The following is a 14305-nucleotide window of genomic DNA, read 5'->3' on the forward strand; positions in this document are numbered from 1 at the left end:
CCCGCTCCATTGTGGCGGTTTCCTTCCTTTGTAGGGCGGTTATATGGACCAAAACGTCCGTTATGTCCCTTATTGTTAGGGTTCCGCTCCTTGCGCCCTCCTTTGGGTGCATGATTATAATTCGCCTCCTGAACGCTCTTAGTTCCGATAGGCCTTGAATTATAATTCTTCACGAGGATATTATCATGCTTTTCAGCTACAGACATAATAGTAATGAGCTGATGAAATCTCGTGATCCGTCTAGTATCGAATTCCGTTCGATATTGCTTTGAGAGCAAAATTGCTGAGACGGGGAAGGTGGAGAGAGTTTTCTCAATTAGTTCTTGCTCTGTGACTGGTTGTCCACAGAACCCCAACATGGTTTTGAGGCGTAGAACTTCTGAATTATATTCAGCTACAGACTTGAAGTCGGCGAATCGTAGATTGCCCCATTGAACTTTCAAGTCAGGGAGGAGGGTATCCTTGATATTACCAAATCGCTCTTCTAGCGCGACCCATAATTCTCTAGCATCCTTGATTGCCATGTACTCCAGTCGGAGTGATTTATCCATGTGGCGCCTCATCAAGATGAGGGCGGTGGCATTGTTCGTAGCCGTACGCTCAAATATGAGAGTAGGATTAGGAGCTTGAATTAAGGGTAGGATCCCTTTTGAAGTGAGATGGTGCTCAACATCCGTGGCCCAACTATGATATTCCGAGCCAGTTGAGGTAAGTGCAGGGAAGTCAAGTTTCGACATCCTGAAATAAGAAGAAGAAATATATTAGTTTCGGAGTTAAAACTTCCACGACAACTAAATATTTAAGATTTCCGAGCTATGCTACCAAGAAATCGATTTCCAAGAAAATTGGATTAGACCGAAACAATGATGTTTATAAGGTCATAAATCGATGCTTGCGGACGCTCTTAGTCCGAAGTCTTACGAACGCTCTTAGTTCGTTAATTGCGTGAATCCCCACGATTCCGCATTGAATCGAACCCACGTTCTATGAAAGGTGGGATGAAGAAGAAGGGAGGTTTTTAAGTCCCCGAGAAAAAGAAGAAATATTTAACTTCGAATTATAGGAACTTTAAAACTTACTCTTTTGAATACCTACTTGTATTTGGATCACGCGCGTGTCGATGCAGGCGTGATGGAGCGAAGCAAGTTGTGTAGAAGTTTGCAGGCGACGTGGGGTAGCAGGGGCTGCAGAGATGCTGCAGTGGCAGCGAGTTGCAGCAGAAGAAAAGAGGAGCTGCAGAGGCAGTAGCGCTGCAGGGGCAGCAGCGTGAGCAGGTGTGCGCGGTAGGAGCAGATGCGCTGCAGGGGCTGCGGGGCAGCAGGGGCTGCGGAGGTGCGCTGCAGGGGCAGGTGCGCAGCGGGGAAGCAGGGACGCTGCAGAGGCAGCGTGGGGTGGACGCACGGACGCGGGGCTGCAAGGCAGCGAACTGAGCGCGGGGGCGCGCTGGCAGGTAGGCAGGCCGAAAGGGCTGCAGTAGTAGGCGGGCTAGCAAGGGGCTAGGTGCTGCAGGGGCTTGCGGCAGATTTCGGTGGGAAGAACTTTTCAGGGTTTTTGGTTTTCTGTTTTTGTGGCTAGAGTCGTGCTGATAACGTGTTTAAGTATATTGGTATTGAGAGAGATTGATGAGAGAAGTGTATTTCATTATAGAGAATAGGAGCCCTATATATAGGGATTACAAAGTGCATAATCTAATGTTACAAGGAATACCAATCCGTGTAGGATTGGGAAATCTAGAACCTTCTCTCCTATTCCTATTCCTAGTTTGATAAGGCACACTAAACTTGATTTTCCTTCAACATATATATATATATATATATATATTTAAACCCCACCCCTCCCCACTTTTGATGGAATTCGAACACATTTGGATATCCTTAGCAACATATAGATAGTTTGCTGACTGTTCATCTCCCATCTAGAGGAAGAAAAATTACTAAATTTTTTGTATTTTGCATCTGTGATTCACAATACAAATGCATTTGCATTGCTTTCCTATGAAAAATTCACAAAACTTGAATCAAATGCAAGTTTCTACCTTTCTGAAAAAGATTGTGATGGATGGTGGATTACACATGCCGTTTCAAATATCTCCGCATCAAATTTATTGAAGATCATATCTGAATAACAAACTGGTAGATGCCGTTGTCCTGTGATCAATTTGATGGATATGACTCTCTCGTCATACTTAGCAGTTAATTACAACATTTGTTTGCTGCTAAATTACATCTTGGAAACTAGATTAAATAACCATTAGTGATTAGTGCATCACACATATAGATAGGTAATATGCAGAATGCAGGTGAACACACTAATTGCATATATAAACTGCTAACTACAGAAAATTTCATTCTCATTTAGCAGGTCTTGCAAAACTATCTATGTCTAACTCCTTGTGTCCATTAGCTTCTTAATCCTAGCTAGAAGTAACAAACAAAACACTACGATTATCCACATACAGTCATATTTCTCTTTTACACACAACAAAATTTTGTCTTAGCTAGAAGTACAGGGTTTAGACTGCCAAATTCAAGAAAGAGTTTAGACATTGCTGCCAACTCAGAGAAAGCACCATTTGATTAACTTTCAATGAATCAACTCTTCCCAAAAGTATTTGCTTTCAACACCTGAACCACCTTTTCAAGCCTGTAAACCTTAGCTTTAAGCTCTGAAACACGTTTTTCATATGAAGTCATGCTGCTGCTGCCATCTTCCCATTTCTCAAATAAGGAGCTGCTTCTTGCATTGCTTCTCATTACATTTTTCATTTTCCTCTTACCCTTACCTCCCCAGATCAAAGCTTTAATCAATGGAACCCCTTTCTCCAATCTTTCAGACTTCTTAGTATTAACATAAGTACCTTCATCTGCAATTGAAGGGTTGATGCTAGCACATTCCAGTTTTGCAAATAAAGAGCCGCTGCTAGTACATTCTTGTTTCTCAAATAATGAACTGCTGCTAGCACATTCCCGTTTCTCAAATAACGACATGCTGCAACCACATTCCAATTTATCAGATAAAGACAAGCTGCTAGGACATTTGCTGCCGACGATGCTCACCATGTCATTACTTGGACTTCTTTCCTTACTCATGATTACCTTGTCCAGTTTCCTCTGACCTTTACTTCCCCAAGACACCACTTCACTACTCAACACAACTTCTTTCTCCAGTATTTTTGACTTCATAATATTCATAGAACTTTCATCTGCAGATGAAGATGCAAAGATTTGATCGGGACTTGATAACTTTGCACTGTCAGTACTTTTTCTAGTTTCAACAGTTTTAAGCTTCTTCCCAAGTTTCAAAGCCTCTGATATAGTTAGATCATCTTCGTCTATAGGATCTCCAGCTTCCATTCTATTCCTTTTGAGAGAAAATCCTGGAGGACCAAAAGAATATTCACCCTCATTCCTTCCTGCAGAAACCTGCACAAGTTCTTCTGAATTCTTTGGAGAACAAATACAAGGAATGGTGGCATCATTTATCAAGTCTACAGATTTCTTAACTTTCTTTTTTGATGGCATATGTCTCTGTTCGAGGCCTGAAACTGATTCCTTCCACCAATTTAAGTATCTAATGCTAACATCTGCCTCAGAAAGCCTGGACAGAATATACAATTTCGCGTTGTCATAATTTTGGATATGTCCAGGAACAGAACACGGAAGGTCTTGATCAAATCCAAATTGCCGAGCTACTCTATGTGGAAGGTAGTGCTGTATAGTATCAAATCCAACTAACTCAGCCACCCTCAAGCACATGGCAAATGACAATAGTTCATCATCCAAGCCTGCACCAACCAAAACCCACTCTTCCTTTTCAACATAGTATTTAGGAAAATTCCAGTTCTTAATGACCATGGCATAAGGGCGCCACATGAAACCTTCACCTGCTGAGTCTAAAACCCTCCTCATATCTCCAACATTCAGACAGTCTACTTTATCCCATCGAGCCAATCTCGGCTCACCATAACATATAACTTTGGGCTTTGGCCTAAGTTCCAGAAATCGTTCCCAAGCCCAAATCTGAACTAATTGAAACTGTGACTTGATTATGAGTTTTACAAAAGCATTCTTGGCATTTAATTCATCTGAAGATGCAATTGTCCTTTTGAGTAGACCCAAATCTCTATAAATGTGAGAAAGAATAGCTGGTGCAAGCGCAACTCGAATCCCCCTAGCTAGACGAATTGCAATGGAGAAAACAGCCTTATTGACTGCATTGAGAGAATTATGGAAAACATACCTGGAAAGCCAGAACACAAGGAATGCTTCGTGCTCTAATTCGCTCCCACTCTTCATGAACTTCTTCGTCCATAGGTATGTGTTAGCAACTCTAATCCCACCCTCGCGATTGTAAAGTCCAAATCTCTCTTCCTCAAGTCTGTCTTCTATTTCTTTCAGTTCTCTGCTTTCAATAGGACTTAAAATGGAGTCTCCCAAAACCGAAAAGCCTCCCAAAACCATAACATCCTCCAATGTGATAGTTGCTTCACCCCATGGAAAGATGAAGGTGTTGGTCTCACAACACCATTTCTCTGCAAACCCACAAACCAAATCCTTTTTCCTTTTGATTTGGTACGTGGAATTGAAGATGGCTTCAAAGACACCAGCTTTCTTCCATGTAGATTGGTGCTTAGAAGCCAAGTGGAGAAACCAACTCTGCAAATCTTGGTGGTCGGAACGCCATCCAAGGACTTGAAGCTCTAGCTTTTTTGGGTCAAAACGGGGTGCGAGGGAGGAAAAACAGTGAGGGAGATTGAAAGGAGGTTCATAAATGGAGGAATCAGGGAGAATGGGTTTGAGAAAATAGGCATTTTTGCGGAATGGGTCTCCACCAGTTGGTGAAACCATGACCATTTCTTTCTCTTCAATCATGGTGCCAAGATGAGACAAAGATTATGGAAGATGATTGTTGCTCCCTAGCGAATAACAGAGAGGGTCTCCACCAGGGTTTTGTCGTTTTGGAGTATAGGGGATTTGGAATAGAGCCTGTCTTTTTTATTTTGTTTTTGAGGGATCATGATTCATAACACACAGACGCACAGTACGATGTTTAGCCTAAAGAGGAAAGAAGACGTTGAGAGACCCGGTCTGCTGGTCATGTGACTCATAAAGACTGAAACCACCCACCCCCAACTCCTCACTCCTCAGGGCTTCACCCCATTTGCATCTCTCTCTCTCTCTCTCCCTCCTTTTTTTTTTCTTTATTTGAGAAAAATCAAACCTTTAATCTAACCCAATTTCTGACCCTCACGACTTGTTTTTTATCTCCTTTTTTTCACCTGGGAATGGATTCTTGATTTATATTGTAAAGATCCATCTGACCCGTCCAAAGCAATCAAAAAGTTGAGAAAGTAACTATTTCACGATGGATCTTTTCGAAAAAATAACTGTTTCATGATGGATGTAAATCAAACGGTGATATAAATGTTGCATCATTCGAACGCTAACACTTTTTCATATGAGAGCCGAGAGGTGTCACACTCAAAAAGTTGAGAGTGAAAAAAAAAAAAAGGTTAGCTTTTGTATTGGGATTTGAATTGGAGGGAGGAAATGTTTGTTTGAATTGAGAGTGTGAATATGGTATGATACGAGAGTTTGGTTTTCTATTCAATATGACTGAAATCCAAGTGAAGTTTTGTACAGGCTGGTAGGTGGTTTTGCAATAAGAATGATTTTTATGTTTGACTTGACCGACTAGTATCGAGAATTCTGATTTATTTAGACAACAAAGTTGCTACTAAATTTCCAAATATGAACATTTTTGTACCAATAAATGGAACTCTTGATCATTCATCACCAAGTTATGAACAATGAAGGCACTTAAAATTGTTCAATAATTAAGTGACTTTCCACGGAAAGATCACCTCAAGAGAGGAGAGGTCGTTGGGAGTGTCACTAGAAGTGGGTGATGACAATCGCCAAAGGTGGATGCTCGTCACTGGGAGGAAACATGAGGAGTCAGTAAAGTTTTAAACTCTCATTTTTTAGAAATTAGCAATTACCTTATGAAAAAGAAATTTCCTTCAATTGCATAGTAACTTTTTAAATTTCTGTCAATGTCTCCCTTATCGTAAATTTTCAATGACTATTCAATTTTGATGTTAAGCTCATCTCACAGTGTTACCAAATTGGAACATGTACGAAAGAGTCGCTATTTTTGCTAAAGATTAAAAAAAAAAAAAAAAAAACTCACAAGTGTGATGCATGGCTAATGGTAAAATGAGATAAGATCATCAAAAGTAACAACATGGGTACTATTGAGAAAAAAATTAAAAATTATGGTGCAATTGAAGTGAGCCAAATAATGATCGAGCATTTCAACTTATTGATTTTTATCCTTACAGCTAAATCAAATGGCAGTTGAGCAAGATTGAGTACAGAATCAACTGACTATCTCAAGAGATTTTGTGTGAAAAATTAAGGGGCAGAGATTTTGTGTGAAAAATTAAGGGGCAAATGGAACTTAAACTAAAAATATATATATTAATAAAGGAGATGGATTCCGAATGCTGGGAACCAAAAAAAAAAAAGCATGTTGAGCAGGAAGTAACCCTATAGACTAGTGTGTATGAATTACAAGCAGTGGAGTGGATGACACGCATCGAAAAGCTCCAAACCGACATGATGGGATGGATCGTATTTCACCGAATCCCTAATTTACACACAATTTTCAAACGAAACCATATCTCTCGCCCAGAAGGCAAAGATCCCAGCCCAGCCGCCGAACCTCATCGATAAGGACGACAAGATCCTCACTCATGGTATGTTTTTTTTTTTTATTAGAGAAACATGAGCTTTTGGTTTGGTCAGTACGTAGAATTCTCGAACTGCATTTAACATTAATCGAACCACAAACAGGTACCGGTGCAAAAGACTCGAAGCTTGCTGGAATGTCTCTTGACTCAACAATTCAACTACTTGGTATCTCTGTCTCTGCCTCCGCCTCAAGGTATGCTTTTGTGAGGAATATTATTTGGAAATTGCTAGAAATCATAGGAAAACGGGTAATAACTTCGCTAGAAAGTCTAGATATCTTTTAGACACATTTTGTGGATCTTAATGCAATTAGAAAGATCTTAGTAGCAATTTAACCTCTTGATCAAGTACTTCAACCCACTTATGTAACTTGATTTTGTCTTGCGATCTTACGAACATAGGAACAATGTGATTTGTCTGCACAAGAAGTTTCTTTTCCTTAACATGCTGCATATTGTCCAACTCTGCCTGTGAAAACAGAATCATGAACCTTGAAAGCTCAGAACAAAGCTGTCAACCTATATATAGTTTTCAGAGAATATGTTTTCTCCAATATCTCTGATAATACTGATATTGAGTGTTCTTTTGATTTCCGTTCCTCGGATCGTTTTTTGGGGACAAGAAATGAACAGAATCCCATCTCGTACTTCCAATGAGTAGAACTGAAACTTGGCCCAACTTAGCTAATAGTCAATTTTGACCTGTAAACCTCTTTTTATTGTCAAATCAAAAGATCAACATACCAATTTCAAAACAAGGACCAAAAGACATGAAGTCAGATCATCAAACCAACAAAGTATTCAACTTTTAGGCTACAATTTTGCCGTGCAATTTGAGCAACTCTTCTACAATACCTAAAACCCCATAATTATTCCAGAGAAAAAAAAATCAGGAACTGAAAGAACAAAAGGAAAAAAGATTTTGATCGAAAAGAACAAAAAGAGAGATCACGTATCTTCTCAAAAAACAGAGATCACGTAGAGAGAAAGAAATCACCTCAATAACAGCAGCAGTAGAAGAGAATACAGTTGGCAAGACGCAATTCGGTACAATAACAATGTGTAGATAAGCATTTTCATAACAGGCACAATAGTACTGTGTTCTCAAACACCGGATAAAATTCTGATGCAAGGGGATAACGTAGTTTATCTTAGAGCTGGCTAATGAAAAGGAGTACTCATTCGACACTATAGATCTCTTGCTTCAACACCTTACTGTTTTTTGAATTGTCATACCTTCTGGGGTCAGGATTTTTTGGGCATTCGTAAAGCTGGTACCTCACAAATACAACAAGACTTCATAACGGCACGTCCTACCCAGTCCCTTTCAGAATGGCCACCCAACGCATAGCATCCTCTACAAACTATTGCATAGCCACTGCCAACAGTTGTCGTCTTTGGGTTCGGGATGCGATCCAGGTACGGGCAATCAAATGTCCAGTGTTCCTTGTCCTTCAAGCAAACACGACAAACGTCAAATACTTCTTCCTCGTCTTCATCCTCTTCTTCTTCTTCTTCTTCTTCTTCTTCTTCTTCCTCCTCCTCTTCCTCTTCCTCTTCCCCCTTTGCTGATTCTTCTTCTTGTTCTACAAGAAATTAGTAAACAACCTCCTCCTCCTCCTCTTCCTCTTCCCCCTTTGCTGATTCTTCTTCTTGTTCTACAAGAAATTAGTAAACAACAATTTAGATACATGTATGAAGTATTAAGAAAAACAATACAAATACTCTGGCAACAAATCTCTGTTCCTAAAACAACAGGTAAGCTAGAAAAACATATTGGCAAAGAAGAGGCCCGCCCTTTTACTTTTTACAATTTTATTCAAAAACTACAATCTGAAAGCCACTACTTAAAAGAGTTCAGGTTCAAGCTTAGTAATGGTAGAGTTATTAACATACAAACAAACAAACAAACAAACTTGATCTCTCAGTAAAATCGTTAAGAAGTATTTTCAAATCAAACAAATGTTACAATACCACATTTCCAAAAGCAAATATTTCAAAATCCAAAGGAACCGAAATTGATTAAGGTATAAAATAAAATTCTTGCACAATTTTTTTCGCTCAAAAAACATAAGAGCCTTACATTTTCCAAATAATATTCCCCACAAACTGTAAAGCAAAGATCAAAAGCATACCATGAGGGAGAGGCAGAGCCAGCGACGAGTAGTAAAATTGTTGAGTCAAAGACTTTCCAGCAAGCTTCGAGTCTTTTGAGCAAGCCGGTACCTGCTTGTGGCTCCATTGACGAGGACAAAACTCAGAAGATCATGATCTTGGAGGTACTCAAAGAGAATATATAATGAAAAGTAGTAAAGTAGAAATCATAAGCCAAATTGGACGAGGGAACACAACCAAACTAGGAATAGGAAACCTAATCAAACTAGAGCAGAGAACAACAAGTCTAGTCTCCTCCGATTATAGTCATATATATCATTATGTTGGCAATCCATGATAGAGGCAGAAGACAGAGGTCATCAATTATAAGGAAACTTAAACCCACCACTACCGTGTATATTGGCCACACAAGATGTAGAATTATACAACACAAATTTTATGTCAGCTATTTCCAGCACAATTTGCACATCAGCTATTCAAAAAATCCAGAAAAAAAAAATTTCTGGATAAACACTAAACTCTAAACCCTATATCTAAGCTCATATTTTCAGAGTAAAAGAGAATTTCATAAACAAAAAGAAAAAATCAAAAGCATACCATGGTCCTGATCTGTGAGGTTGAGGTTGGGTGGCTGGGCTGGGATCGCCAGAGACATGGTTTCGCCTGTGGGAGACAAATTGGCTCGCCCAAGCTTGGGTATGTATATTAGGGATTCGGTTTATGAGCCTTGGCCAGCTTTTATACGTGGCACTACTCCACTGCTTGTAAATATATTTCCCAAATTTTCATCAATTTATACTATTTTTTTACAAGAGATTATTATTTTTTTTTACGTAAATACTCCTTAAATCACAGAATATTTTAATAATAATTTTCTGATTAAGACTAAAAACGTTAAATCATCAGTTGGTTCCATGAATTGGTTGATGTTGCTTAGCTGAGCAGGATTCTGGGGGTCCTCTATTGAGGATAGATTACCCCATATTGATGTAATCCTTTGAAGTTAATAAAATTCAAATCCAAAAAAAAAAGTTAAATCATAAGTAGCAAGGAAATATAAATATACATGACTACCCACTTCTTTTTTAGATAACTAATTCTACCTGCACACTTGTGTGTGATATTTTATATTTAAAACTGAAAGTCGGAAAATCTCTGCGATGGCCGGATTTTTTTTTTTTGGAACAAAAAATCGATATCGTTAAAATTAGTAGCTGAAATAAGTTGGAGTCTACATACGCTTAAATAAGAAATCTTGCAAGAAAATCCGGAAATCTATCTAAGCCAATACTATTCATTATGGTCTAAAGGGGTGCTCGCTTTTTATCAATCCTAATTCAGCAAGAAAAAACCTCGCTCTCTAAAGAAAAATCAATCATCTAGTTCTCATTTGCCAACACGCATTTCTTATACAAATAAAAACTACAAACATCTAAGAAAGCTTATAGAAGTCATTACTACTAAAAAAGGTTTATCATTTACAAAAAAACGCACTAAGTGATAGATGAGGGTGGCAAAAACACCCTTCTTGAAAGCTGAGAGAACATGCCCAAATAACCTAAACCCGAAACCCCAAGCCCAAGCAAAAGCATGGCTAGAAGAATGATGAGGACCATGCATCATTTGCAACCATACCACTGCCGCTATCTCTAGTGGTTGTCCATTCGAACGCATCTTCGCCGACCCAATCTGCGGCACCCCGAGAATGCTACCCGCCTCCTCGCCACCTCCTCGTCACAACTACCCTCCGATCAATAGTGCAACTGCTACACTGCACCTGAAAGCCAGCCACACCGGCACAGTTCGCAAAACAAAATCTATCTTCCTTAACAAAGCTGCAGTCACCCAAAGCCAGACTATCCTACCTTGATCCAACCAGATTTAACGCGATTCGCGTCTTACCAGATGCACCAATTAAGCCATTGGGGACGCACACAAGCGCCATAGCCAGGTTAGAGGACCACTGAATCCTACCGGATACGCCGGACCTCTCTATGATCAACAAATCCTAGGGACACCTAAAGGTATTTTTGATTAAAATAAAAAAATTATAAGAAAAAAATAATGTATGTTCATGCCAGCCCTTCAGATTCGTGCACTTGCAGAGGGAGATTATTAGTCTGGTTTTGTTGGATACTCTTATGGAACGAGGTAGCTTAATACATAACCCGATCAAAAAAAGAAAAACAATGATGTTTTTTAAGTGAGTTTTAGAAACACTTTGTAATTTTAAAAAACATTTGTCAAGTTTTTCTCTATACAAAAATGTTTATGTCAAATTTAAAAAGCACATATAGGTTAATAGGCCTGTTAGGATTTAGGAGCAATGTCATGAGCAGTACGTTTCACAATCATTAGTATTATTATAAGGAACTGCAAAATGCCATTTTCTAATCAATACTAAAAATAGATGTGAGACTGAATAAGGTTACCTAACGGAGGCTACTAGTTAGTCTACCACTATCTTATATATTGGTGTACATTACCCACTCTTGCTCCTAGTCTACTACTACAAATAAATCATATATATAAACAAATGTATGTAAATGACCTAGCCGTCTCTCTCAGCTAAGGTTACTCGACAGCGGCGGTTGTCGACAAAACTATCCAAAATAACAAGTAGCGGTGAATCTCCTACTAGAAAGGTGGGTTTTTTTTCCCGTTCTCTTCTCTGCTCGGATTGAAGGTAGTGGCGACAGAGTTTCTCTCTAGCATGATCCTGAGTTTATGGTTTTCTGCCTCCTCCTTGTTTTGGTGATGGTGGGATCTGGAGATAAAGCGTTTGGGAGCAAAGGGGAGTCTCTGGCTTATGAGGGGTTTCCGTGTTTAGCTTTGGAGATGGGACTGGTGAGTCGTTTCATGACAGCAGCAATAGAGCGGCGCGGGTTCTATTGGAATCCTTTCTTGGGATTGCGGCGATTCACTGGAAATGGCGGGGCATTGGAGGATATGGCGTCGTCGTTATTCTGGGTTCGAGTTCAGAGAGTTGGAGAGGGTACCGACGCTGCTAATGGTGGTGATGACGCATTTGTGGCGGTGGCCGGAAGCTGTTGATGGAGGAGGATCGAGGGAGACCTAGTCGGGGTGTCTTTATTCCCATATGGTGCTGGACTTTGTCGGCGGCTGCGGGGGTTGTTGACTTTGGTGATCTGCAATATTCTGGCTGTGGTGGGGTGCCCTTCATAATTGCCATGTGGCCTGGAGCTTTGTGGTTTAGTGTTTACTAGTGGGCTTGCTTTATTTCACTATTTGCTTTGGAGGATTTTGATCTTTGTTTAAAGGTGTGTTAATTTCCTAAAAGGTGGGTATACTGGGGGTGTCCTGGGTCTTATTCTTGTTCTAGAATAGGTGTTTAGGGTTCCTTAAGGAACAATTCTTTCTGTCGACCTGATAAAGATGTTTCATTTTTGTACTGCTTGCTGAATCTATATAATGGGCTGACCCTTTTTCATCGAAAAAACGGAGGTTACTAGTTTAGCTTAGGATCTACCAGATTGTTCCATACGATTCTAGATATTATGGCTTCCATTTCCACTGATATTGGATCATAATGCTACTGCAGGATGGTGAAGTAGCTAAACATTGGGGTTCTTATTTGTACCCTACGGATGAATCATATTTTCATCTCCTATTTTTCACCTGGGAATGGATTCTTGATTCATATTGTAAAGATCGACCCATACAAAGCAATCCAGAAGTTGAGAAAGTAACTATTTCATGATGCATTATTGATATAATGTTACATCATTCTAACCTTGACACTTTTTCATATGAAAGTCAAGAAGTGTCACAAAAAAATTTGAGAGTGAAAAAAAATCATAGAGCTAATTTCATTTTACCTTCCTAATGATGTGCTCATATTATCCTATATTTCTATGTCTCGTAATCTTGGTTTTTATGTTTAATTCTCCTTGTTTATGATTCATTTACATCTTTTAGTGTTTTTGTAGGTTTGTTCCATAGAAAGAAGAAAAGAAGCTAAAATGAGCTAACTAGGATTGAAAGACGCCCAGGTCCCAGAATCTGCCTGTGCATAATTTCCAACTTCCCCGAATTACTGGGAGTTATCCAGATCGAATCATACAATGAGCCTTATATTCATGGAAAGCTACAGATGTCTACTTTCTATAAAAGTTTACGGATCTCGATTTCGATACTTCAAGAGAAAGTTATGATTGTTTGAGTGAAGATAGGTCAGACAGGAAATCTGCTCGGGATTTTTCAAACATTCGTGGAGAACTCAAGTTCTGTGGCACAAGATCGTCAATCCTAATGTTTCAAGGAAGTTAATTCAAATGAGGATTCAATGAGAAACTTATTCCTACTTCTACAAGAGATATTTCAAGGTTTTCCTATTCCAAATGAAGAAATGAATCTAAACCCAAGTTTTACAAGGAAACATGAAGCCAAAGATGAGCAGAAATCTTCCCTATATAAGGAAGCATGAATTTTACACGAAAAGGGAGTCTTGGGGGCAGATTGAAGACGCCTAAGGACCGGAGACTACTCACCCATCTTCCCCTTCTTTTCCCTTTCCATTCTTTTCATGTTTTTCCTATGTTTTATTTAGTTTTATTTCTCTAAACCTCTTTTCTAGGGCTAGGATGAGGTCCTAGCATGATTGTTTACATGTTTTGATATTCAATTGATGGATTAATAGTTTCTTTTTGATAAATTCTTAATCTCTGCTTGAATTGTTGCTTATGTTAAAGTTATATTGATTCGCGATTTAGGGCTTTGCATCTAGTTATCAGAAGGTGAATTTGAGGCATACCTGCAATATAATTCAAATTAGCTTTATGAGATTAAGAATTGTGAATTACATTATTTTCGTACCTGAAGTAATGGTTTGCATGATTCCCTTGTTTTCTAGAACATAATGAGTCTTGAGTGTTAAATTATGCCGTACCTGGATAGATTGCATGTTAGGATATACGACCTCTGCCGTACCTAGAGAGAATCATACACTTAAGGAAAACTATGGTCTAAGTGTCGTACCTAAACTTAGATACGGGAATTTTTATCTAAAGAAACAAAAGAATTCATTGGTTCAAAATGTAGATAAGATTGCTTGTGGTTGATTCTGACACCCTAGGCTCATCATCATCACATTCTTACTTTTAATCATTATAGACTCTTTTCAATTTCAATTTATTTTCCCATTATCATAAACTCTTTCAGAAACGTGAAAATCATAAGTCCTAGTTTGAGTCATTGTGTTGTCTTGGTCAATTTGTATTTCTTGTTTTGTATGTTTTTAGTTTTAATTAACTAGGGTTTTTCATATTGTGAATTGACTTTAATATCCTCGTGGGAACGACAACCCCTTCTCTTCCATTACTATACTACATCCACCCTGTATACTTGCAGGAATTCCACCACCTAACATTTACATATTAAATCATTTGTGTCTCTACACTTTTAATTTCATCACAT

At 38.9% G+C, this 14305-nt stretch overlaps 1 protein-coding gene and 1 long non-coding RNA gene across 2 annotated transcripts; both read right to left on the reverse strand.

The window, feature by feature from the left end:
* Positions 1-2591: 2591 nt before the first annotated feature.
* On the reverse strand, positions 2592-4871 carry LOC112203660. The gene has a single exon (XM_024344589.1). The coding sequence runs from the start codon at positions 4869-4871 to the stop codon at positions 2592-2594; it is 2280 nt and encodes a 759-aa protein (XP_024200357.1).
* Positions 4872-8366: 3495 nt separating this feature from the next.
* LOC121053054 lies at positions 8367-9585 on the reverse strand. The gene is made up of 3 exons (XR_005810591.1): positions 9467-9585; positions 8890-8980; positions 8367-8412 (listed from the first exon to the last, which is right to left on the reverse strand). It is a non-coding gene; the product is annotated as an uncharacterized LOC121053054 (long non-coding RNA).
* Positions 9586-14305: the final 4720 nt, after the last annotated feature.

This window comes from Rosa chinensis, chromosome 5, assembly GCF_002994745.2.
Source record: "Rosa chinensis cultivar Old Blush chromosome 5, RchiOBHm-V2, whole genome shotgun sequence".
Classification (NCBI taxonomy): domain Eukaryota; kingdom Viridiplantae; phylum Streptophyta; class Magnoliopsida; order Rosales; family Rosaceae; genus Rosa; species Rosa chinensis.